Source organism: Apodemus sylvaticus, chromosome 1, assembly GCF_947179515.1.
Source record: "Apodemus sylvaticus chromosome 1, mApoSyl1.1, whole genome shotgun sequence".
NCBI classification, from domain to species: Eukaryota; Metazoa; Chordata; class Mammalia; order Rodentia; family Muridae; genus Apodemus; species Apodemus sylvaticus.
In genome coordinates this window covers 102,408,824-102,434,640 of record NC_067472.1, presented here as the reverse complement: position 1 = coordinate 102,434,640, position 25,817 = coordinate 102,408,824, and the positions used below count along the sequence as shown (strand labels likewise).

Here is a 25,817-nt window from a genome sequence, read left to right as displayed (position 1 = left end):
ACATTGAAAAAGGACAAATAATTGTCCTTATAAAGATTATATCTGATTATATATTTTCAAAATGCTTCTATATCAAAAATTACAAACCTGAACAGTATTCTATTTGCTATTTTTTTAATCCTGAAATCTGGTACAAATACCATCTGTATATTTATAGACATGCAAATGTTCTATTTAGTCATACACTCAGTTATAATGTCTACATTATGAATCCTAATTAATATGTGGAATAGAAACTATAGCTCACTCCATGTTTTAATCCTCACAGAAGATTTAGTGACCCTGGATATGCCCAACGCTTCCTCCACCAGATCGGAAGATGCGCAGAATCCTCTGCCGGATCTGCTTGGTCTTTATGGTATAAACAACTGGGTTGAGCACTGGAGGAGTGAGAAAGTGAAGATAGGAGAGCAACACCCGGCTGCAGGGGGAAGCCCGCCTGCCAAATCGGTGGATCATAGAAAGGCCAATCATAGGTGTGTAGAACAGCAACACAGAACATATATGGGAGACACAGGTATTGAGGGCTTTGAGGCGCTCAGTCTTGGAAGCAATTGACAGCACCGTGTGGAGGATCAGGCCATAGGATAGAACGATGAGCACAGAGTCCACACCCAGGGTGGAGAGAACCACAAAGAGGCCATAGGCACTGTTGATGTGGGTGTCAGTACATGCTAGCTTCATAACATCTGGGTGCAGGCAGTAAGAGTGGGAAAGATGACGCTTCTGGCAGTAAGGTAGCTTCTTCAGCATGATCGGGGCAGGGATGTGGAGACCAATGCTTCGTACCAAAATGGCGAGGCCCAAACTGGCAACCCGAGGGTTGGTGAGGATGGTGGCATAGTGTAGGGGACTGCTGATGGCCACAACACGGTCAAAGGCCATAGTTAGCAGGACAGATGACTCCATGATGGAGAAAGTATGGATGAAGAAGAGCTGGGCAAGGCACATGTCTAATGCCACCTCGCTGATACCCAACATGTAGATCGTGAGCATCGTAGGCAGTGTGGAGGCAGACAGGCCAAGGTCAGTGACTGCAAGCATCGAAAGAAAGTAGTACATAGGCTGGTGCAGGGAGGGCTCTGACTTTACAACCCACAGGATCAAGCCATTCCCTGCGAGAGAGGCAATGTACATGGTACACAGAGGAATGGAGAGCCAGAGATAAACAGCCTCAAGGCCAGGGAGGCCAGTCAGAAAGAATGAAGTGCTGGAATGGTTGGAGTAGGACATGGCCACTATAGTGCAGATCAACTATAACCACAGGACTCGAACCTAGAGTGTTTCCGGATCAGAACTTCTGAGAACTGATCTCTTACAACTCTACAAAATGTTTCTATCACATCCACGATCTTCTATTTTATCACAACATTCTTCTGGTTCATCATTAATGACACCTTTAAAAAATTAATTTGTTAATTGTACATAATAGGACTGCATAACAAACCATTCAAAGATATGTAATTCTTAAATTAGAATTTGGCATATGTCTTTAGAAATGGGCTAGAAGTACATTGGTTTCAAATCTGTACTACACACATTAGGAACTGAATTGACGCTCCCTCCCAGAAGAGCTATTGTGTTAAACCTACTCTACATACCAAGTTCCCCCTTTTTGTCAAACTCTTCACATTTTCTCATTTTCCAAAGGAACAACCATGACAAATTTAATTCTGTTACCTTTTTCCTTCACATATAAAAATAAACTAGTATAATTTGCTACATGTGTCTTTGCTTAAAGTACTTTACAAAACAATTTTATATACACTATTCAAAATTCTTTATCTTATTTGCATAAATATTTTGCCTGTTTGTATGCATCCCATGTGTTTTCTTGGTGCCTACAAAGGTCAGATTATCTGGAATATGGTTGTAAGCCACCATGTAGGTGCTGGGAATTGAACTCTGGTCTTTTTCAAGGGCAGAAAGTGCTATAAAACAATGAGCCATCTCCAAGCACCATCAGCTGGCCAGGTTTGAGATTGGGCACGATAAGCTGTGGAGTGATGGATGGAGAAGAATATCTGGAGATACAGATGGAATTAGAGGCATTTGTGGAGGTGGAAATCTACTGTAGTGGAAACTTCCTGGAATCTATGAGGGTGACCCTAGTGAGAACTCCTAGTAATGGAGGACAGAGAGTCTGAACTGGCCATCTTTTGTAGTCAGGCGAGACTTCCAGTGGTAGAAATGGATTACATTCAGTTGAGTTATTGGCCATGGAGGTGCTGTGAAGTTCCACATACAATGCAAGCTGATGCTAGGACAGAAGTCTACTCTCTGAAAACTGCCAGTGGAGCCCCATTGATCAGAACACCTTCCACACAGCTTATTGAACTTAGGTTGAACTGGTATCTGCTTGGAGCCTTCAGCCCTGTGTTCTAGTCTCTTTAGCCTAAGAAAGTACTCTTCAGGCTACAGAAGGAGAGACCTGGACACTAATCCAATTTCGAAACCTGCCACCTATGATCTGTCCTGCCTTCAAGATGTGCTTGGGCCATAGAAGGGCAGAGCTTATAGGAGTAGCCAACCAATGTTTAGTTTAAATTGAGGGCCAACTGCAAGAGAAAGCCCATGCCCTACACTGCTTGGATAACCAGGAACCAGAAAACAGATATTCCAGAGACCTGGGGTAATACCAAACATTACTATCAAAAAGAAAACAAAAATTCAATGAAATGATTCCTAATGATATTCTCCTATACTCACAGATTTGTGCCTTCTCTAAACTTCAGCAAAAAGACTTCCTCTGGCAGTAGATAGGATCAAGTGCAGAGATCCACAGACAGGCATTGCGAAGAGAGTTTTTTTTTTAAGTTGGAGTCTCCTTTGAGTCCCTCACCTAAGAGATCAGGAACCCCACAGAAGAGGGGGAGAAAAGATTGTAGGAGTCAACATGGATTGAGGATACCAGGAATGTCTGTCAGGACTCACACAGGTTTACAGAGACTGAATTGGCAAGCTTGGACCCTGCATTGGTACACACCAAGTCCTCTGCATATGTTATCACTGTTAGCTTGAGGTTTTGGTGGGATGCCTAATAGTGGGAGTGGGTGTATTACTTGCTCTTGTCTGCATTTGGGACTCATTTTATCTTATGGGGTTTCCTTGTCTAGCATCCACATGAGGGCTTTTGCCCTGACTTATTGTATCTTGTTTTGTCCTGTTTGGCTCTTAGAGCCTGGTCTTTTCTGAAGAGGAAACAGAGGGAATGCATTTGAGGGAGAAGTGAGGTGAAGAGGGAAGACTAGAGGGAGAGAAATATTAGATGGTCAGTGTATATTATATGAGGGAAGAATTTCTTTTCAATTAAAAATAATAATTCATGTCTATAAAAGGACCCAAGACTAGAAATAATTCTGAGAGAACTACTGGTTTGAATTATGAATACTGTGTTCAATAGCTGAAGACAAACACCAAATTATAATCAATATCCTTAAAATTGTCATAAAACTATTATTTAAAATGATTAAAGTTTTATTTTTTAATTACATATATATGTATGTAGTTTTGTACATAATAAAGTAAAATTTTCATAAATTCACATTTGTTTGTATCTTTGTTGTTGCTATTTTTCTTTTATTATCTTCTTGCCCCTCATAGATACTTAAAACTTTATGATAGTGAAACTTTCTGAGTACTATTTTAGATGTAAGGATTAGAGCTACGACATGTACCAATAATAAGCAGGAAAAGAAGCAACATGATTGATAGAATTTTCTATATGTGGAGAAAATAAAAGAAAGGGGAAAGAGAAGAAAGTATACTAGATCAGTGACTCTCAACCTTCCTAGTGCTGTGACCATTCCTCATGTTGTAGTTAACCACAAGCATAAAATTATTTTGTTGCTACTTCATAACTGCAATTTTTCTATTGCAATGAATTATAATGTAGATATATTACATGCAAGGTATCCGATATGCATTCCCTGTGAAAGAGTCATTTGACACCCACCGGTTAAGAACCACTGTACTAGACTGAGAATTTGAGGAATAAGAGGAAACATTCAATGGTGAGAAGACTCAGACCACCAAAGTAAACTTTTCCCTTAAAAATAATTCATGCCATTCAGCAAATAATAGCCAGCTCCATATTGTACTAAACATGTCTTTGTTATAGAAATGGTGATGTAGGACTGGAAGCATTAATATAAATGACAATATGTCAGTCACACAGCATTTTAGGTCTCTCTTCATCAACACTGAGTCAGCCTTTCCTGGGTTGAAGCCTTACATTGGTGTTTCAACATTACCTTGAAATGACTGTGTGGCATTCCAAAGTCTGAACTGCTGCCATTGTTAGAGCTGTGGTGTAGACAGCTGGTTGCAACTGTCAAAGGTCCCACTGAAATAGATGTGAAGGAGAATAGGGGTACTTCCTCACACAGAAAGTTTGATCCTTCCAACAAAGTGCTGATGTTGGCTCCAGCAAGCACATTTACACAAATTCAGATGTATTTAGTATTAATAGTTAAGCACCAAAATCATGATTTAATGAATAATTATGTCAAGAGTTTCCCCATCATTTACTGGTAAAAGAACAAAATTCTCACTAAGGTAATCTATATATCTACTAATCATTAAGGCTGTTGGAAGTTGATGAAAATGTGAAAGAAGTCATAGAAACATTTGAGGACTTTGACTGGGATTATCTGGGTATCCAAAGGTTTCTGTGTTGGAATAATTCATATACTCAGTCTGCAATATTTATTTAAATCAGAAATTGTCTCCTTTCACATATAAATCACAGTTACAAAAGCAAAATACAATAAATAGCCTCGTAATATTTTCAGAATTTGTTTCTATTATCTTTAGGAAAGAAATGACATGTGAAAATAGGCTGGACTAGACTAATTTTATATTTCTGTATATATTAAACTTAGGTACTGCCAAGAAGATAATTTGTGATTGTATATGCTCATGTTTTCTTGTTGTATAATTATTTGCATATTGTTGAACATAGGGATTTAATGATAAACAAAGGAATATTGTTGAAAAGTTGAGCTACCTCTTCCCGGTGGTGGCTTCAACACAAAGACAACAGGAAATACAGAAGTTAAATTAAAAACAACACTTAAACATGAGATATTTCTCTTGAAATGTCAAGACAATACTATGGGGTTAGGATTCCTCCCTTAGAGAGGTTCTGCTTTTGGCTGACTAGTGGAATTTCAGTTAGCTGAGGTAGTATAGGGGTAACAAAGTAAAAAGGCCATGTTCAAATTTCTAATCTCAGTGTCTTTACAATTAGAATATTCTCCTTTCCATACTACAATATGAAAATTAAACAAATAAAGTTTTTATGTACAAAAGTATTTTTATGTATATTAGATATGGATATATAGCTTTATACATTTTGTGCCATATAGGTTTAATCTTGACACAGAAAGAAATTTGTGAATTATATTACTTCTCATGGAATGAACTCACACACACACACACACACTCACACACACAAAAGACAGACAGAAAGAGAAAGAGAGAGAGAGAGGGAAATTCCATAGCACCATAAAGTATTCAGAAAGTAGTTAATGATTTTTAATATTTGTCTTAATTTCACCTATTTCTACCTTTAAATGATTCAAGAGAGCAGTGTGGATTTATTTATGCAGGCCATATTTCTTTAATCTTCCATCGTAAAAAAAGAAAAAAAAGTTAAACTCTTTTTGAATTCAGGAACTTCACATGAATATTCTTTTCCTAAAAGTCTTCCCAGTTATAGTTCAGATCTGTGGAGGTAAGTATTGTAAGATGTCTAGATATTAGAACCATGTGTTATGATTCATTTAAGGCAAGGAATTATTACTGATGGTTTATCTGTCTATCTATCTATCTATCTATCTATCTATCTATCTATCTATCTATCTATCTATCTATCTATCTCTCTTTACATTTAACTGTCTTTCTTTGCTACAAAAGGATATTTAAAAACTTCATTAAGAAAGCCAGTCATCTGCTCCTTGATAACTAAAGCAAAAAAATACTTTTCTTTATTCTAGTCAATGATTTTTCTTCATGTTCATAGTTTAAATGTTTTAACACTGTTATTAATATCTGAAGATGGTTTTAGCTCTTTGATTTTTCACAATCAGCATTATTTACTCACCCAAAGGAAAACAAGAACAAAAACACACTCCTCCTTCTCCTCTTTAGCAGTCCAGTGGCAGAGAGTGTTCAGTGAAGAATAATTTTACAGCACATTAGCCAATACCCAGGTTGTCTCTTGATGAACCCAACAGGGACCATAGGTCTGATAGCAGCCAATGACTTAAACAACGCCTTGAAAACAAGTTTCACAAGTGCTAAAAAGACCCTGTTGTGATTGTAAGTCATGTGGTTCATGTGGTTCTTCAACAATCTGAGTTTTTATTGCTGCCAAAGACCTTTAAAAAATAGTTAAAATATACATGGTCTGCCTGAGAGTACATACTTTATTATCTTCAAGATATGGATTAAAATTTATCTCTATTGTTTCCATTTTTCAAAAGTACAACTTTCAACCATTTATATGTCTATTAAATATAATATAGTTCTAATGAGATATATGAATATATCTGTTAATTATATAATTATATATAACCATATATATATATATATATATATTAACAGATATCATCTGTGGTGACATTGTGTGTTTGAAACCCAACACATAATAGCTTTTAAATATTTGACTATTTTATTTAAGCTTCTGAATTATTTCGATGACTCACTGGAATAGCAAAAGACACTAAAACAAAGGATTGCATCGAGTGTTAAAGAATATTCTATTTAAAAAGTCAGAACATTTGTCAGTACTAAATCAATATCTATGATTCTATTATCTACTACAACTATTTGAATAAATGATAGCATTATATGTGAAAATCACATTCTAATGTTTTAAATGACTCATTAAACAGTTAATCAATTATTGTTATTAAATCTAAACAATAGAAATTTTTATCATTCTACTATAAATAATAAAGTTTTCATAAAGTGAAGAATTTTATAAATTTGCAAATTTATAAAAAGAAATTTATATACAGAAAGTAGGAAATTAGCCAAAGTACTAAACACAAAAGGATGATAACTCATGGTATTACCCCTTCATAAAACTTTGTGAAATAATATTTTTCACAATATAAATACAAGAAAAATCAGAAGTCTCTGTCTTAGTCATGGACTTACTTATTTGGCGAGTCCATTATGTACATAAGACTCTAAATTTATAATTTTTACTGGTTCAAGGTTATGAAGATTTATCATGGGGTAACCAATGGCTCTTTTGACTTTGTTTGAGGACTGTACCACAGGAATTCATGCATGGGTCTAAACATGCTCAACACCCATGAATAGTGATAGCCTATGCTCTAGGGATAAATGTACTGCTATTGTATTTCTAAATAATCATGTTACACTGCCTTCTAATGCTTTATATTTATATACAAAGGATTGAGTTACTTTCAACTATTAAGCAATAAACACAATTGCAGCTATGGTTACCTGAACAAGGTCCCCACAAAATCCATTTAAAAAAAATCAAATATTGTAAGAGTTAAAGAATGTCTCAGTGGTTAAGAACAATAAGGGTCTAACTTCAGTTTCCAGCACCCACATGGGAGCTTACAACTCTTCAAAGTATCTAGGAATCTGATGCCTTTCAGGTATGTACATGGCGGCAGCACCACATACACAAAAAGTATGCACACAATATTAAGTAAATTAAGTAATAATATTAAGTAAATACATAACTTCAAAAATTCAAGCACCTAGTGGCTAAGGGCCCAGGGTCTAGCTCTCACTATGGAGATATTAGCCGTTGATGATAACATGAAGGAAGGGTCACTTTTCTTTGTTGGGGTAACCACTAACAGGTTGTTCATTTCCTAGTTGGTTAGCACATATCCTTGCAAATATTGGCATCATCAACTGGGCATGATCATCAATTAAAAAGTTATATATGATGTCACGATCTCTGTGAGATAATATGTGCATCATCAACCCTGTTGTGTCTAGAAGATATCATTTTTTTTGGAATTATGTAACACCTGTAGCTCTTAGATTCTTTCTACATCTACTTTCACAGGGATCTCTGAACTGATGGGAGGAGTTTGATGATTGTTTCCCATTAAGGGTTAGATGTATCAAGGTTGTTCATGCTTTGCATACTGTCTAGTTGTGGGTCTATGTATTATCACCTACTGTACAAAGACGCTTCCTTGATAAGGGTTGAGTGATGTAGACATAAGACTTTTACAAGTTCAAAACACATTAAAAGAACAAATCCCACAAGGAACAGGAAAAGTGTAAGCAAAGTCTTAACCTTAATCAAGAAGCTATTTGTAGTCAATGCCTAATGGGAAAGAGAAAATCAGTTTTCTCTAATGAAGTGATGCTGAGTATATTCACCACACTAAAGAGAAGGCTCTATGCTCAGAAATAGTTGGCCAAAAGAAAATGAACTCCATTTTTTGTGTGTTAATTGGTTTGTTTTGGTTTCTATAATTTGTCTCTCTTCAAGGTGTATGTGTGTGTGTGTGTGTGTGTGTGTGTGTGTGTGTGTGTGTGTTATGTGAGAGAAAGAGAGAGACAGAGACAGAGAGAGAAAGAATATGAAGATATGGAAATAAGTATGAAAATATGAATATAAGGAGACAGGTGGAAAGGAACTAGAGGATTTGGAGAATGGAAAATATGATTAAAATATATTATATTAAAATTTAACAAATTTTTAAAAGACACAAATACAAATGGTTAGTGAGTGTGGACATGTGTATATATATGTACACATGTATATAACAATGTACTTTAAATATGAAGGGAAATGTGATATTTTTAAAAGCAGCAATGTATGTGAACAAAAGAATTGAGTTCTGATTTTAGAGAATCTGAAGGGAGGAAACTACTGCATAGAAATAAACTGCAGAAGAGAGAGTCCTCAAAACTTTAAGTCTGTGAGATCTAATTTGAGATATTTACCAAATTTTCTATCCTGAAAATTCATAGCAAAGAGGAAACAGTGGTTAGCAGAGAATCTCAATGGGAAAAGGAGTCTGGAACAAATTTAGTGTAGACTCTAAACCTTCTGCAACAACAGGACACACTGAGATCCAAACCTTGATAAAAGTAATTTATACTAATATATGTATATTTAAATATTAATATATCTTTGTTAATATTTCAGACTATCTGGATGCTAGTGGTATATAGAGTAATACCTAACATCAAAACATTTTAAACTAGCGATGAAATTGGACCTTACCTCAGCAACAGACACCAACCTTAGCAACTTTGTAGCATTAAATTTGGGAACCACAAGCTGAAGAATGAACAAACTGCACATTTTACTTGAGTTGGTAAATTTATCTCTGGTAGGAATTCATATTAGCAATTTTAAAACTACGAGGTGATGCATCAATGATAAAGTAAGTGGAAAAACATGGGACCCAGGATTTCACTGATGGAAAAAGAAGTGAAATTTATTTATGTACTTCAAATAAGAAGTAATAAATATTTTTGAAGCTACAGAAATAAAAGAGAAATTTGTCATTTATAATTCAGCAAACATTTTTCATCATTAAGGAAGTATTTTGAGGTTAGAAAAAATAATACAAAATATCAATATATATCTACACAAAGGTAACTTTAATAATATAATATTAACCCTTCTCGAAATACTCCACTAGCTGTAGTCCAAGTATTTAAAGATAGGATCCTATAAAGGCTATTCTTATTCAAACCTTGACAGATTCCCTGAAAGAGGAAATTCTGCATAATGCAGCCTTCAGAGGTGTGGCCTTGTTGCAAGAAGTGTCAGCACAGGGGAATGAACTTTCAGATTGTAGTTCTCTGTGTCTCATGGCTGTTTCTCAAGATGTGAGGGAAAGAAGGCATCATGGGATTGGATGGTAGAAGTGTGGGGTGGTTCTGGGAGGAGTTGTTGCAAGGGAAACTGATTAGGATATTTTGTATGAAAGTAAATTGCAATTAATTTTTTTATTCTTTAATCCTTTTTTATAGTTCAGTCTTAATGCCCTTCTTGGTCTGCACCCCCATCGCTCCCCATCCCATACCTCCTCATCACCCCTACCACCCACCCCTGTCTCCAAGAGGATATCCCCATTCCCCACTCGCACCCTACCAGAACTCCCCACACCCTGGGGTCTCAAGTCTCTAGAGGGTTAGGTGCATCTTCTCTCACTGATGGCAGACCAGGCAGTCCTCTGCTGTATGTTTGTCAGGGGCCTCATATCAGCTGGTGTCTGCTGCCTGGTTGGTGGCTCAGTGTCTGAGAGATCCCAGGAATCCAGGTCAGTTGAGACTGTCCATCTTTTCATAGTGCTGCCCTCCTCCTCAGCTTCTCCCTGTACCCTTTCCTGATTCAACCACAGGGGTCCCAGGCTTCTGCCCATTTGTTGGATGCTGATATTTGCATCTGACTCTTTCAGCTGCTTGTTGGGCCTATCAGAGGGCTGCCATGTTAGACTCCTGTCTGCAAACACATTTTTAAATAAAAAATAATAAAATATTAAATATTCACATTGAAAATTTCACTTAGCTCATAAATTTATCTATCCATAATGTGAAATATATTATTATTCACAATAAAAGGAAATAATAAATAAACCACGTGGCTGAATCTCAATATGGTCTTACTTAGTGAAGTAAAATAGATTAAAACAAAATAAATCTAGTTTATTGGTTTATACATTTTAAACTGTGAAATAAACTAATACAAACTAATGTATTTGAGTTGCCTGTGGGAAGGATGAAGGAGAAGTAAAATTGATCATCAGAAGGCATGTATAGTAGGTAGATATATGATTTATCTTGATTGGGATTATGGCTCCAAAACTTTATACCTTTTAAAAGTTTATCATATGGCACATGGTAAATCTGAGTCATTTAGTTCATGCCAATGTTATTTTGGTAATGTTATTAAAGTTGACATAAAATTTATCAAAGAAGAGATGCATGGGATATGGGAATGTGAAGGAAGGCTGCATGGAGATAGGAAAGTGTGGCAGATGGGTAATCAGAAGTATCTTCAGTGCATTTATACTGGGTCTGCACATATGTCAGAAAGGGAAAGAGACAGTATTGTCAAAAGAGAAGGAATGGTGGGTGCTGCATGCAGACTGAAGAGTAGTTTTTGTAGCATGCTACTAACAGCTGCAAGATATCCCTGGAGCACTTAACAAGTGTTTGTGTCTAGAATGCACAAATTGAGGCTGGATCTATAGAGAGATATGATTTTCATGAGGAATACCTAACTTCCTATATGTTTTTCATCTTTATAGTCTTCAAGTGAAGTTTTTGTTAATACAGAATGACTCAAAAGCACAATGATCACAGAGTGCTCACTCTGCTATGCATTCTCAATATAGAATTCTCTTTCTGCTCCAAGGATCTAAGACATATTGAAAAAGTGTATTTTTACACAGTGTCATTCTCTAGTCCTTTAAGTGTTTCATGTCTAGAAAGTAGTACTCTATTTTGTTTTATATTATAATCAAAAGGTAGCTTAGTGCACTTCAATATGCTTATTCATAGTAAATACATAGTTTGCAATTTGTATTCTGGCATAATATTTCTTTTCATTTTCCTATTATAGCATTTCAAATGAATTTGCAATGTATTCTGGCCTGAAGTATCAGCACTTAAGTGAATTCCCTATGTGACCCATTGGTAGCTGTTTTCTCACTAAAGCAATTGCATCAGAGAAGTTAGTTAAATCACTGTGGCAAGGGGTCATGATACATTCATAAGTCAATTTCTGTAGCTATGACATATTTATGAGATGGTTTTCATAAAACAGCCTTCTAAGTTTACTTTAAAATTACTAAAAAACAAAACAAAACAAAACAAGCCACCAGCTTACTTCCTAAATCGTTCCTAAAGGAGTAAGGAAAATATGAGCTGTACCTCGCATCAGCAGTTCAGTAGCTATAGAGTTTCTTGAAAAACATGGATTTTTCCTGTATACCCTGAAGAGTATGAGGGTTAGTTCAATTAAGAAAAACAGAGAATACTGAAGTTTCTACTCATTTCTCAAATGATGACCTATAAGGAAATGTAAAGTTTCATATTTAAGGTTTCAGTCATTATAGTTCTAGACTTAAGAGTTTTATTTTTGAATATACATATTAATTTTTAGATATTTATTCAGTTAACATTTTCAAAGATAATCCCAATTTGTAGGTATTACATAGATCAAAATTATGATATATTGTGTTTGCCATTATTTCTGAAAGTACAACAAAATGAGGGCCATCTGAGTTTGTTTTCAGAATTTTACAGTGTTTATCAGAAACAGGCATTAGTTGTTGCAATCACCCATTCTTATATTCTGTGCACTTTTGCAAGACGGTGTATAAATACTCTTGAGATGAAAACAATTCTCCTGTGATAATGCTTTCAAAGACAAAACTGACTTTTGGATTCTAAGAATTAAGACTTTTCCCATGGATTAGTTATGAGTTTGATGGATAGAGGAATCCACATTGTATTCTTGTTGATGTGTCTAAATAATGTGTTGACTGGTGATCCAGAGAAGGTAACACTCTGCTGCATTTTGTTGGAATGTCCTCAATCAGACATTACCTAGGACTAAGAAATAGTCCAATAATAGTTTAATGTTTCTTGGGATGAAGCATCTTTAGAATGCGAACCCGAATCTCTTTGGTTTTGACACTGTAGACAATTGGGTTGAGCATTGGGGGCATAAGGAAATGAAGATAAGAAAGAAGCATGTATACTTGAGCTGGTAGTTTCTTTTTCCCAAAACGGTGAATCATAGATAGACTCACCAGTGGGGTATAAAATAGAAGAACAGCACAAATGTGGGAAATGCAAGTGTTGAAGGCTTTCAAGCGTTCGGAATTAGAAGCAATGCTCAGGACTGTCTTCAAAATCAGCACATAGGAGAGGAGAATTAGCACAGCATCCATCCCCAATGTAGAGAGCATGACGAAGAGCCCAAAGCCACTGTTGACAAGTGTGCTGGAACAGGACAGCCTTAGGACATCAGGATGAACACAGTAGGAATGAGACAGAGCACTGATTGGCTGGAAAGTCAGCCTTCCCAGGAGCACAGGCAAAGGCAGATGAAGGGCAGCGCTGCGGATCACCACAGCCAGTCCAATGGCCCCGATTCGTCTTGTTGTGAGAATGGTAGCATAGCGCAAAGGCTCTCTGATTGCCACACAGCGGTCAAAAGCCATGGCCAAGAGAACAGCTGACTCAATGACTGAAAATGTATGAATGAAGAAGAGTTGCATAAAACAGGCTATGGCTCCTATCATTCTCTGGCCCAGGAGAAAAACAGCTACCATTGAAGGCAGTGTAGAAGCTGAGAGGCCCAGGTCAGCCATTGACAGCATGGAAAGAAACAGGTACATAGGTGTGTGAAGGCTGGACACAGACTTGACAATATGCATTATGGTTATGTTGCCCAACACAGAAAGAATGTAAATTAAGCAGATGGGAATTGCTGTCCAGCAATGAGAAGTCTCCAGTCCCGGAAGGTCCATCAGTATGAAAAAGAAGCTGCTGGCATTACTATGTTTAGAAATAGCCATAACACTGGAAAGGGATTGCCTCAGAAAACTGTAATAATATTAAAACAAAACCTGCTTATTCATAGCACTCTTCTTGCATGATATCATGCTAAGTGTTTACCCACACTGCTAAATCCCACCTTTGCTGCAGTTTCTATTCTAAAACAATATAGACTTACTTCTTAACAATAATTTTATTTTTTAAATTAATTAATTTATTTATTTTTTACACTCCATATTTATCCCCCCATCTATCCTTCGATTGATCCACATCTCATACTTCTTCCCCACCTCCCTGTTTCTGCATGAATGTCCCCATCCTCAACCCTACCTGACCTCTAAACTTCCTGGGGCCTCCAGTCTCTTGAGGGTTAGGTGTATCTTCCCTGCCTGAACACAGACCCTGAAGTCCTCTGCTGTATGTGTGTTAGTGGCCTCATATCAGCTGATATATGTAGCCTGGTTGGTGGTCTAGTATCTGAGAGATCTTAAGGGTCCAGACTAATTGAGAATGCTGGTCCTCCTACAGGGTTGCCCTTCTTTCAGCTTCTTTCAGCCTTCCCTAATTCAATAGCGTTATTTTAAACAGCACATTTGGGTGATTAACATGAATAAAGCTTCCTTTTCACTTTGATGCTTTTTCAACATTTGAAATTTAAGATCAACTCTGTATTTAGAACATAAAACTTAAAAACATGGGATTTATTATTTCCAATAGAATACAAGCACATTTCTAGTGGAATCAAGCTATAGATAACTTACTGAATGAGTGTGTAGAAATTAGAGTATAAATTATAAGTAATTATATTAAACTATATTATGAGAGACAGCCATGGTGCTGAACTAGTCCCAAGGCATTGCAAACAAAAAAAATATGAAAAATTCATTAGGAAAGGTTTGAGTGCTGTGCTCATTCACTTGATCTGAATAGTTTCTCAGTCTTTATTCATGGTATTCACTGAAATTTGGGGTAGTTGGTGTGAATATATGAAACATAGATTTTAAGAAAAGACAATATTTATATTTGGAAAAATATTTTTGGTGGAATCAAAAATCAAATCTCTTTCTCTATAGTAAATATTGGTAATAGCAGCAATAATATATAACTTCTATCATTGAAGAACTAATGCCTTACTGGTCAATAAAGAACACATATATAAACTAGATCAAGAGGACACTGACTTTAGACAGATTAAACATATTAAGTATTAATCTTCACTATTTTCTCCAGTTTACCTGACTCAAAATAATAAGTACTCTCAAAAACACTTACCAAAATAAGAACAAACCAAATCCTGGGAATGTAGAGTTAAATTAAACCTTAAATTAAATATCAAAATTGTACATTAAATGGTTTTTTCTCTTCTGAACATCTTAAGCAGTTTTCCTTAAAAATAGAAACCTTTAACTTCTTTTGAGAGGTATATTAGGCAACATCTTGGACTAGTAGGGCAATTGTTATGATATTCTACTTCTTGCCTATCAGTGCATCTTAGTGTTGTGCCACACTGCAGGAAAAAGCATTATCATCAGTCCGCATGTTAACTGTTGACTTCGGGGAATCACAGAGTTGCTTTTCTATGAAGGTTACACAGCATGTCTCATTTTAATGTGGCATGTAAATTGAGCAATCAGCATGTTTTGTAACAAATATAACAATTTTCTCTGGATAAAATTATCCACAACATCTTCTGGTGTTCCTTACTTGCCTTGCTTTTGCCTTTTTAATAGATGTTATGGGAGAGAGAAATGGAATGGGAAATAATAATTGGGTTAAAACGAAGTTTTTATTAATGAACCCATTAAACAGGATGTCCTCATCTTGACATCAAAAGTTGGGACAGGTCAAGACTGTGTTTGTGTAGACTTCCACAAATAGACCAGGAACATTTCTCATTTAACTTGTACTGATAGTATCAATCTGAGTATGTTTATAAAAAGAGAGAAATAGCAGGAAATTTTAGCAAATTGAGAATTAGGGAAACAATACAACTCTATGTACCATGGAAATTAAGTCAGACAAGAAAAAAGACAAGAAGCTTTCAGAAAAGTGCCCCCAACAGTTTAAACAAAGATTGGCCCTACTTGCATGTTTAGGGGATGGTTCTGGGGATGGTTCCTCCAAAAGGAAAACAAAACAAAACTACCCTCATCACTGTCATTAGAAATCTATAGGAAAATATCAATATAATGAGGATAGTGACTTTGGATTAGTCACTAGGTAGAGACGAAGATTAGTTAAAATAAATAAATAAAGGGACATGGTTTTCACAATTATTAGCTTCATGGAAATGCTGGGTAAACAAAGTCCCCAATGGGACTGTAACATAGCTGAAGAAAGCCTATTACTAGTAAAACAAAATGTATAAAGAGTTTTGAAGGCCCCAAAACACATTCCTCACACACAATGGTGAAATGAATACAAAGAGTGTATGGTGATACAAATACCAGCATTAGAAATAAAATAAATAAGAAATAAAAAGGCTTAAATTAGGTAATAACTGAGCTTGGTGAGTTTTTGCTTTGTTTATTAAAATTAAATGAAAAAGATTAACTTTTTCCTCAGACATCAAACTGTCTGACACCTGTAACTATAACACTCTGACTCCAAGATTAAAGCCTCTCTCTCCCCACTTATTTAAACTTGGTCTAACTTGGCATAGAATATGTTACCATTGAACTTAAGAGTATAACTACTAAAAATGTTTTCTTTTATTTTCCTTGAAAAGTTATGTATTAGAAATGCTTTGAAATGCAAATACAAAATGTAGTAATCACTACTGTGGGGAATATAAATAAATCTTGTAGCTCTGAGAAAGCAACTTCATCTATAATCTATCTCTCAAGTACAGATAGACCGTACATTCTCAGAGACTCAGAAAAACTGCTAACTGCTGTCCAGAGCAACCCTCTTTGTACCTTCTGCTACATCCACCCTACTCAGGCCCTGATATCTACTGGAGCTACCCCAGCACAGTTTCATAAAACAGCACTGTAGATATGTGTCAAGGTGGCAAAGACCCCCATAGATAGACTCCTAGGTCTATAGAAAATCTTTGTTTATCTTCATCCTTCTAGCTGACATTAATAAAAAGAAGTCGATGGCATAAAACCCATGCACTTAGGTGCAGAATACAGATTCAACCCATATTTGCGAGTCAACCCAAGGACGGACATTGAGCTGCATGAGGACCTAATGATACTGCAAATCCATGCTTCCATCTATCCATTGAGAAGAAGCATCTCAAAATATTATATGACAGTAGACAGACAAATGCAAAGGGGTGGTGTGTCAGACAATGCCGTATCATGGAAAATTATAAAAAGAACAATGGATAACTGTATTCAGGCATCAAAGAGAGGAGAGGCCTTTGGTCCTGAGAAGGCTCTATGCCCAGTGTAGGGGACTGTCAGGAAAGGGAAATGGGAGTGGGTGGGTTGGTGAGTAGGGGGAGGGTAGATGAAATTGGGGGGTTTGGAGGGAAAGCCAAGAAAGGGGATAACATTTGAAATGTAAAGAAAATATCTAATAAAAAATGGGGAAAAAAAGGAATGGCTACCTTTTTCAACATTAGACCATGTCCACTACAAGCAGATACAGCTTGATTCTAAAGGGCAGTAAGAGTATATGAAAGGCCACCCCTTGGACTCATTGAAGTTATAAAAGTAATAGGCTGATAAGTCGGTTTTAAGAGACAGATGTTCCTAGAAGATTTAGCCATGGTGCTGAAAATGTAAAGACTCAGTAGAGAGTTTAAAAATCGGAAGTCTATGTTTGTCCCTTTTCATATAGTTATCACTATTGTATAGAAGAAGCTGAAGAGATTATTCCTCTTACATGAACTTTTAGCATAATATATTAACCACAAACTGAGAAATCATAGGCTATAGTCTTTACTTGATATTTGCAAAAAGAAAGAAAGAAAGAAAGAAAGAAAGAAAGAAAGAAAGAAAGAAAGAAAGAAAGAAAGAAAGAAAGAAAGAAAAGGAGGATGAGGATGAGGAGAAGTATATATTTTATCTTTCAAAGTCAATTATCCTATATTGGATAAATTGAATTTGTAACCTTTATCACAAAAGTAAAACTAAATGCTTTAAAAGGCAATTAACTAAATTGTGATGTTTAAGTAGTTAAAGAATTCTACCTTCCAGTAAAGGCTTTTGTACATATTAGAAAAAGTTCTGAACAATTAACTAAGATTTTGGTGCCCTGATATCAGTTGTGACAATTCATTTTTAACTGATTGTTTTTTAGCTACTACATTGAACGACCATTTTTAGATTTCCAGGTTTTAAAGAAAAGTGTATATTGTAGTTCATATCTATGATCTATACATGGATAATGTTACACATTACAGAGTGAAGTTAGTTATTTTTAATTGATAAAATGTGAGGACATTATAGAACAAAAATAAAGAAATATTATTTTAGACAAATTTTGTTTAAATTATTTTTCCATCAGTATTTTCATCTGCATGAGCTCTGAGAGATGGACCTTTATTGAATAGTGTCTGATATTTAAGGAAGATTAGTAGTACTTTTAAGCATCTTAACTTTTTATACAGTAGCAAATTTTCTGAAGTTTGAATTTTTACTTTGCATATATCCCAAAAGTTTATGTTTATTGTGCTAAAGCATTTTAGAATATAAAATTACATAATCTTTAGAAAGGATAAGCTGAACTATTGAATTTTCTGAAAGGAATCTTATACAGAAAATGCTGCTCTTTTATCTGTTGCATATAAGACCTATCAATCTTTATTTCAAAGGCCTCTTGCTGATGATTTGAGTTGTCTATATTACTATTTCATGTGAGAATTGGAAGGCATATTTCTTGTTTTCTTTCCTATACCTTTTCCTCTTAGTTTTATTCTATGACACCAACTTTTTAGCAATTCCAGTATACAGCATATATAAGTACAATTGAATTCTATTTGATTTTAAGCTCTAACAAAAATAGGAGTCAAAAACTGTAATCTAAAATACTGTCATATACATCAATCAGTAGAACTGAGTACCTTTGACAAGTGTTTTTTCTGCCTCAGAGAGTCTCATGAAGAGTTAATCTGACATGGAATAGCTTCTGCTATTGCATGACATCCCAAGTACTACATGACATGGTTTGATCTACCCTAGATTCACGTGTTTCCATCACTCACCAGACTCCACAAGCTCTGTGAGCCTCAAGAGGCTCCCTGCCTTAAGTGCAATGCCAATGGAGCAGACTTATAAAGCTCTGATCCAGGCTCTCTCAGGAGACCCAGGGCTATTTCCCATGATACACACAGCTGTTAATGTGTCTTTGTAAACTTTCCAGAATAATACTGAGAACTTGCAACTGGTTGTAGTTCAGCTTTATTTCTTCTATTCTCAGTTTAAAACCATGATATTCCTAAGAAAATAATTTCATAGCCTAACTATGGTGGCTCTAGAAATATCTTGCTAAATATTAGGAACTCCAGACAGACAAATCACCTACACTCTCCAAAACATTTTCTTTCTGTTCAATAAAAAATTCTTAAGTTACAGGCATTTTAAAGAATATCTTTAGCACTGCGTTAATGCTTAAAGATATTAGTAAATGATGTCTAGTATAAATTTATTCCATAAAGAACATAAAGCCTGCTTTTATTGATCTTCTCACTTCTCTTCCTTTTACGTTTTCAAAATGTGTTTTTCTCATTTTCTGCAGAAATATTTTAAAGGTTAAGGTAGACCAAACTAATTCAAAAAACACATATAGAATGACCCTGGAATGTTTCTGTTAATAAAGGGAAGTATAAAATGAAAAATGGTATAGTAGGTATAGAATTACTGTATAGTTGAAACAGAAACAACATTAGAATTAAGCCACAGGTGATGTGAGATTATATACAATAATTTATTGGTTCTCCATAAGGAGTCATAGGATGCAATGTGAAAATATAATCACGGATAAGACAATATACAACAAAGGATATGGCCTACTTGTCAGAAGCAAAAAAGCATAGGCAAAACATAACCAGACTTCTCTCTTCCATTTATTCTCTCTCCCATTAGTCACCATGGCCATGAACCTCAGAGTAACATTAAAGATAGTTCTGTCTATACAGTTCTCCTTACAGAAGCTAGCCACAAAGGTATACCATTCTGAGATATTGCTCTGATACAGATGATGGCATCATTGCTCAGTAAATGTCTTAGCATTTTGTCAAAGGCTGCAGTGATAAGCAAAAACTTATAAAAAAATAGGTCCATCACTGTAATCTGTTCCTAGAAATATCTCATATCATTTTAAGAAAATTTTATGTCCACATTAGAAATGTATTAGAAATATTTTCATTGGACAGGTTTAAAATATGAATAACTTCTGACCTTGGAATATTTTGACTGTATTGGTGGAAATAAACTAATTATATACACATAAAAATCACTCTAAGTAAGGGAGGTCAAATAAACAATAAATATTATAACATTATGTGCAGTTATATGTGGATATTTAACTTGACATTTATAATTCAAAGATATGAAAATATTCTGAACTATTAACTTTAAAAATCCTGATCTGAGTTCGCACACTCAAACACACACATACACACAAAGGTAGACTGTATACAAGTGTTTATTATTTAATTATATTTTGTATGCTAATAGTATGACTATACTAATATGGAAAGGGGAAATCTTACAGGAAAAAGATTACAGGCAACTAAGGAATTTAATCCCAAGTAGTAAAAATGGCCTCAGTGGAAAATGATGTGTTTAGCTCTGAGGAGACTTGATGTGTCAGAGTGTGGTGATACCCAGGGGGCTCTTCCCCCACTCAGAGGAGAAAAGTAAGGGGTTTTGGAGAGAGACTATGTGATGGGGGACTTAGAGGTGGCAGCAATTAAAATAAAAAGTGAATAAATTAATTAATGAATGAAAAATAGTATTAGTTGAGGAGCCCTCCAATTGGTTATACAATATCAAGTGGTCAGCCTTCACCAAACAACACTAGGTGGACTAAGCAGGTTGTTTTTATATATTTAGGCTATACAAGTAAGTGAATTTGCATACATGTGTGTGCATGGTTGTGTGTGTATAACTATAACAACTAAGGAAGAAAAGGCCATGATTTTGAGAGGAAGAAGTCAGGAGTTGCACTAGAGGATTTGGAGGGAGGAACAGTAGGATAAAAATTATGTAATTATGTTTTAATTAAAAATATAATGCTTATAATCATGTCAATTATCAATATATATGTACATATATGAAATAGGTTTGATCTTCTTTGACTCTAGGTGATACAATTATCCTTTTGATGGTTAAAAGGAATATACAGTGTAAAAATGGCTTTTAAACCACTAGGAAAGAGAATAAAGTGAATTGCATGTGCCTAGGGTATAGATACAAATATTTGAGACACATCTGGGGGTTATAGACAAATACTGATATAGTCACTGATATATTATGAGCATTGGAAGACAAATTAACTAGAGATGATTAATTTGTTGTCATTTCACCATGGGTATTCTAGTGGCCTTAAGTAGCACAGAAATAAGAGAAAGAAAACATTTGAACTGATTCCAATGCCTCTTGTATAGTATAAAGTCATAAATGTAAGGCACAGATAGTCAAGAGTCCTTTGTGGAAAAGGGTGTGCTCATAAGTACGTGAAGTAATGCTGCTCATTATAGACTTAGAGAGTATTGGAGGGGCTATGCATTTCAAACCTTGGACATGCAGTATAGGAGAATATGCTGCTTGTGAATAGTAAAGATATTTAAACCTAAAATATTAAAAAAATGTTAATTTATATCTTACAATTTGAAGGATGTAATTTATATTGGTAATATTTTTTTCCGTTTCCTTTAAAATACTCCCTTCTCTAATCACATCCCTTTCCCCAGCAAGTCCCCCTCTTACTTCCCTCTATTTAATTTGCATGCTCACTTGTGGACCATTACATTTAGCCAGGGTTGTTGGAAAGAGTAATGTGGGGTAGGGTAAACACTTGAGTGAGGACAACTTAACACTCCTGAGAATATGACTCCCTTTGGTTAAACAACTATTGAGTGTATGTAGATATTCATGAAGATTTGGTATTTTATGAGATGATATCATAATTGTATGTGGATGGACCTAATCTTGTACAATACATGCACATCGTGGCTTCTGCTGAGTTCATAGGTGTGACAGACATATCATTTCAAGAAGACAGCTTTTTACAGCATTCCTTCCTCTCTTCTGGCTCTTATATTCTTTTAAGAGAGTAATAGTAACATCTCATTTATAGTACTGCATTCAATAGTGACATAACCTTAGAAAATTTTGACAATGTAAAATCATGGTTTTATAATTGTATTTAATATCAGTTTATAGAGACATGTTTATGTGAAACATATTGATAATGTTTTGGTTGTTACCCTTGCTTAAAAAACAGCAAGAAAGTCAACTATAAATCCAACCTGAAGGTGCATACTTTATAACGTCACTAAGAAGTAAAAGGCTGAGGATAGAGTATGTAATTTTGAAGTCAGGACAGGGTTAATAGTGAGATTTCATCTCAAAAAAATTAAATTAAAAAAGAGAAAGGAAGGAAAATAAATACAAAAAGCAACAATTGAAAGAAGACAGGTGAAAGAAAAAAGAAGCTACTATGAAGGAAATAAGCTTCATGATCAATAAGAAAGTTTAAAATGCAGGAATATATTGTACTGAATTAAGCCAAGAAAAAAATGCCTTCCTTTACAGTATCTTTTGAGTTGTCTAATTAAGGAAAGGACATTAGCATGGCATTGTCATTATACATAAATGAATTGTATTTTATTAAAAACTGCCAGATACTTTTAATATATATGGCTGCCAAGGACATTTAAGACACAATTTTAAAATTTAATTTAAAATTGGTTGAAGGACTTTATTGTTACGTGTGTGTGTGTGTGTGTGTGTGTATGTCCTTGGATAAGACTCACATAGTCAAATATTTGACTTTATTAACACTTTAGCACATATTTTTCTGTCCTCTGCTTCTGCCCCAGTATCATCCAGATTCTATACTGTTTTCTGAAATGTGGTGGTTATCAGTGCAGTTTCAGAAATTCATTTTCTGAACTTAATTTCATCTATTCAATTGAGAACATCCTTACCTCCTTCTCACATTACTACTTCAAGCTATGTTGTTGTATGAGATTGTTCAAGTTACTCGGTTTAAAGAATAAAGACAACAAAATGAAGACAAGGCTATTTTTATATTTAAGTATCTGAAATATCTATTAGATAAATAGGCAGTTGTATTTAAGTAATGAGAAAATGGTATGAAAATTGATGAAGGGTTTATACTCTAGAACACAAATGCAAAATTGAATTTCCTGTTCATGACACAAATTTACAGGAACATGTATGTGTTAGAGACATGGCTCAGCAGTTAAGGTTATGTATTGCTCTTATCAAAGACCCAAGTTCTGTTCCCAGTACCTCTTACCTGTGGCTTGGATAACAACCATTCGTAATCCCAAATCCAAGGAATCCTGGGTCTGGCACTACTTGTGGCCTTCATGAGCACCAACACACTGGTGCATATGCATACACATACATACACATACAAATTTAATAAAATTTGAAAACTATTTTAAATGTTATACAAAAAATAATGCACATTATTTCGTAAATGAACTTTGTGATAAATTTACATGATGCCTTTAACGAACACTTGAACGGCAATATTTAAACAAGCAGATGAAAAATAGGGCATGAAAAGAAAATAATAAAATTTAATGGAATTTGAGAGAAGTTTGTGAATTTGAAGAACTAATATGACTTTATTGTTCTTGGTTTTCATATCTGTAGCTCATGGTTTCATTTTAAAGCTCAATAAAACTTAACATTTTAAAAGAGAAGTTGCTTTTGCACGTTTAAAGTTAGATAAAATTTTCATAATTTATGCTATAGATGCAGTCTGAGATTTCTTTGTTGCCTTTTTAATGAAGAATTTCTGAATTTTGTCACGAATCTGCTTGGTTTTCACCACATAGACGATGGGATTCATCACAGGAGGAATTAGAAAGTGCATGTTGGCCAGAGTCACATAGACATGTGAGGGAAGCCTTGGACCAAAACGATGCAACATGGATAAGCAGATCATGGGTGTGAAGAAAAGGACCACAGCACACAGATGGGAGAGGCAAGTGTTGAGAGCCTTGAGGCGGCCACTGTGGGAAGCCATACACAGTACTGCTTTTAGAATCAATGCATATGAGAGGAGGATGAGGAGAAAGTCAAGCCCCATGGTAGAGAGCACCACGAAGAGTCCAAAGATACTGTTGACACTAGTACTGGAGCAGGAGAGCTTTATGATGTCAGGATGCAAACAGTAGGAATGAGACAGTACATTGGATCGACAAAAGTACAGCCTCCTCAAGAGGATGGGGAGAGGCACCTGCACAGTTAAGGTTCGTACAACAATAGCTAATCCTATCTTGGCAACCACAGAGTCTGTGAGAATGGAGTGATAGTGAAGTGGATGAGAAATGGCCACGTACCGATCGAAGGCCATTGCCAGAATGATAGCTGATTCAAGGACTTGGAAAGTGTGAATAAAGAACATCTGAGTAAAACAAGCAGAAGTGGTCATCTCTCTAGCATTCAGCAAGAAGATTCTCAACAGAGTGGGGAAGGTAAAGAGAGAGAGACCCAGATCAGAGGAGGCTAACATGGCCAGGAAGAGATACATAGGAACATGAAGAGTCTGCTCGTGCCAGATAACAATTACGATGGTGATGTTGCCCACCATCGTAATGAGAAACATGGCACAGAATGGCATAGATATCCAGATGTACACTGCCTCCAGCCCTGGAATGCCTGTGACCAGGAAGGTGGAGAAGATGGAGTTGGTGATATTGACATGAAACATGTTGTCAGGGCTGCATACCTCTCCTATAAAATGTGTTGTCCCAGAAATAGATGCAGAACCCTGTCTCTATAATTTATGCCTTGAATGTACATTCCTTTGCTCTCATCCTCACACAGTCATGAACTTTCAGTTGTTTTGTGTGATAAAAGACTATGACTTTTCCTATTGTATAAGTTGGACCCAATAAAGAGTGATTCCTCTATTGAACAACTTCTTCATGTGTGATGTATTACTGAAGGAAAAAATAAAAATGTTTTTAGTTAATTTAAGTCATAGCATTGATATAATGACATTTTAAAATGAAAACCTCAGAAATTATCATTAACTAAGTTCCCATTCACTAATCAAAATTTGCAATCTAATCACAGCAGTACACTATTTTGTGGAATTCTTCAGTTTTACTTATGAGTGTTATATCATTGATAGCTTGTTCATAGCATTATATCATTTTGTGATATTGGGATTGAAATTAGTATTTTGCATATAAAAGGCAAAACTTTACCAAGTAAGGTGTGAATCTAGCCCTCATAGCAAGCTGGAAGTTGCTAATACTCTTTTTTTTTTCTTCTTAAAAATTCTGCAGATATGAATGCAAAAACTAAAAGGACCCACATGAATTTGCAGTTTTTACTCATGTTTATTATAGTAATCCTATTTTATTGTCATGAGCTTGGATCATTTTTAGGATAGACTCTTACTTTGGGATAAATTCATCTTACTTGTATTTTACTATGCATTTGAAAAATACTTTGTGGTGGATTTGGATTCTTTTATTGTCACCTCTCCATCACTAATTTTAAGAAGAATTGTGACAAGTGACACATCATTCCTTAATACAAACATGGTTTCTAAAATCATGTACCATAGAAAATAAGAGAAAATATTTCTATATAATTGAAAATGTATCTATAATTGAAAATTTTACATACTAATTCACATAGTGTATGGACTAATTTCAAAGTGTAAAATATTAGTTTTGTAGCTATTAATACACCTAGATATCTTCCACAAGGATTATTGAATGTAATTGAGTTCATTTTTAGTCGCTATATCTAAGCACATTATACTATGCCTACTGTACATATGTGGTTTGGTGTTAATCACTTGTTCTTTATTCAGGCTAATATTTCATAGGTGTTTTGGATTTGTGATTAATTCTGAAATATATATTGCACCAATGGCACAAGTTTAATCTGGCACAATTAGCTAGTTTCACTAAAAATATTAGGCAACTATCAATACAATATAAATCAGACTATGTTTAGGAGATGATTCCATTTTCATTCTCTACCTTAACCACAACACATTTGCTTTAGAAAAAAGTTCTATGAACACATTTAAATTCTTTCATGTCCTCTATTTCTATCTTATCTCACCTTCCATGTTTCTAAAGTTAACGATTAACC

The 25,817-nt window shown here is 35.1% G+C and overlaps 3 protein-coding genes across 3 annotated transcripts; all 3 read right to left on the bottom strand.

Annotated features, from left to right (window-relative positions):
* Nucleotides 1–273: 273 nt before the first annotated feature.
* On the bottom strand, nucleotides 274–1,239 carry LOC127680916 (olfactory receptor 51G2-like). The gene has a single exon (XM_052176729.1). The coding sequence runs from the start codon at nucleotides 1,231–1,233 to the stop codon at nucleotides 274–276; it is 960 nt and encodes a 319-aa protein (XP_052032689.1). The 5' UTR covers nucleotides 1,234–1,239.
* An 11,372-nt stretch (nucleotides 1,240–12,611) lies between these two features.
* LOC127680908 (olfactory receptor 51G2-like) lies at nucleotides 12,612–13,559 on the bottom strand. Its single transcript, XM_052176716.1, has one exon. The coding sequence runs from the start codon at nucleotides 13,557–13,559 to the stop codon at nucleotides 12,612–12,614; it is 948 nt and encodes a 315-aa protein (XP_052032676.1).
* A 9,880-nt stretch (nucleotides 13,560–23,439) lies between these two features.
* On the bottom strand, nucleotides 23,440–24,411 carry LOC127683379 (olfactory receptor 51G2-like). Its single transcript, XM_052180616.1, has one exon. It carries the CDS (start codon nucleotides 24,409–24,411, stop codon nucleotides 23,440–23,442), a length of 972 nt encoding a protein of 323 aa, XP_052036576.1.
* Nucleotides 24,412–25,817: the final 1,406 nt, after the last annotated feature.

Bases quoted from the DNA above. Each gene is read 5' to 3' on its own strand.
- LOC127680916 (XM_052176729.1), bottom strand. From the start codon at position 1,233: ATGTCCTACTCCAACCATTCCAGCACTTCATTCTTTCTGACTGGCCTC.
- LOC127680908 (XM_052176716.1), bottom strand. From the start codon at position 13,559: ATGGCTATTTCTAAACATAGTAATGCCAGCAGCTTCTTTTTCATACTG.
- LOC127683379 (XM_052180616.1), bottom strand. From the start codon at position 24,411: ATGTTTCATGTCAATATCACCAACTCCATCTTCTCCACCTTCCTGGTC.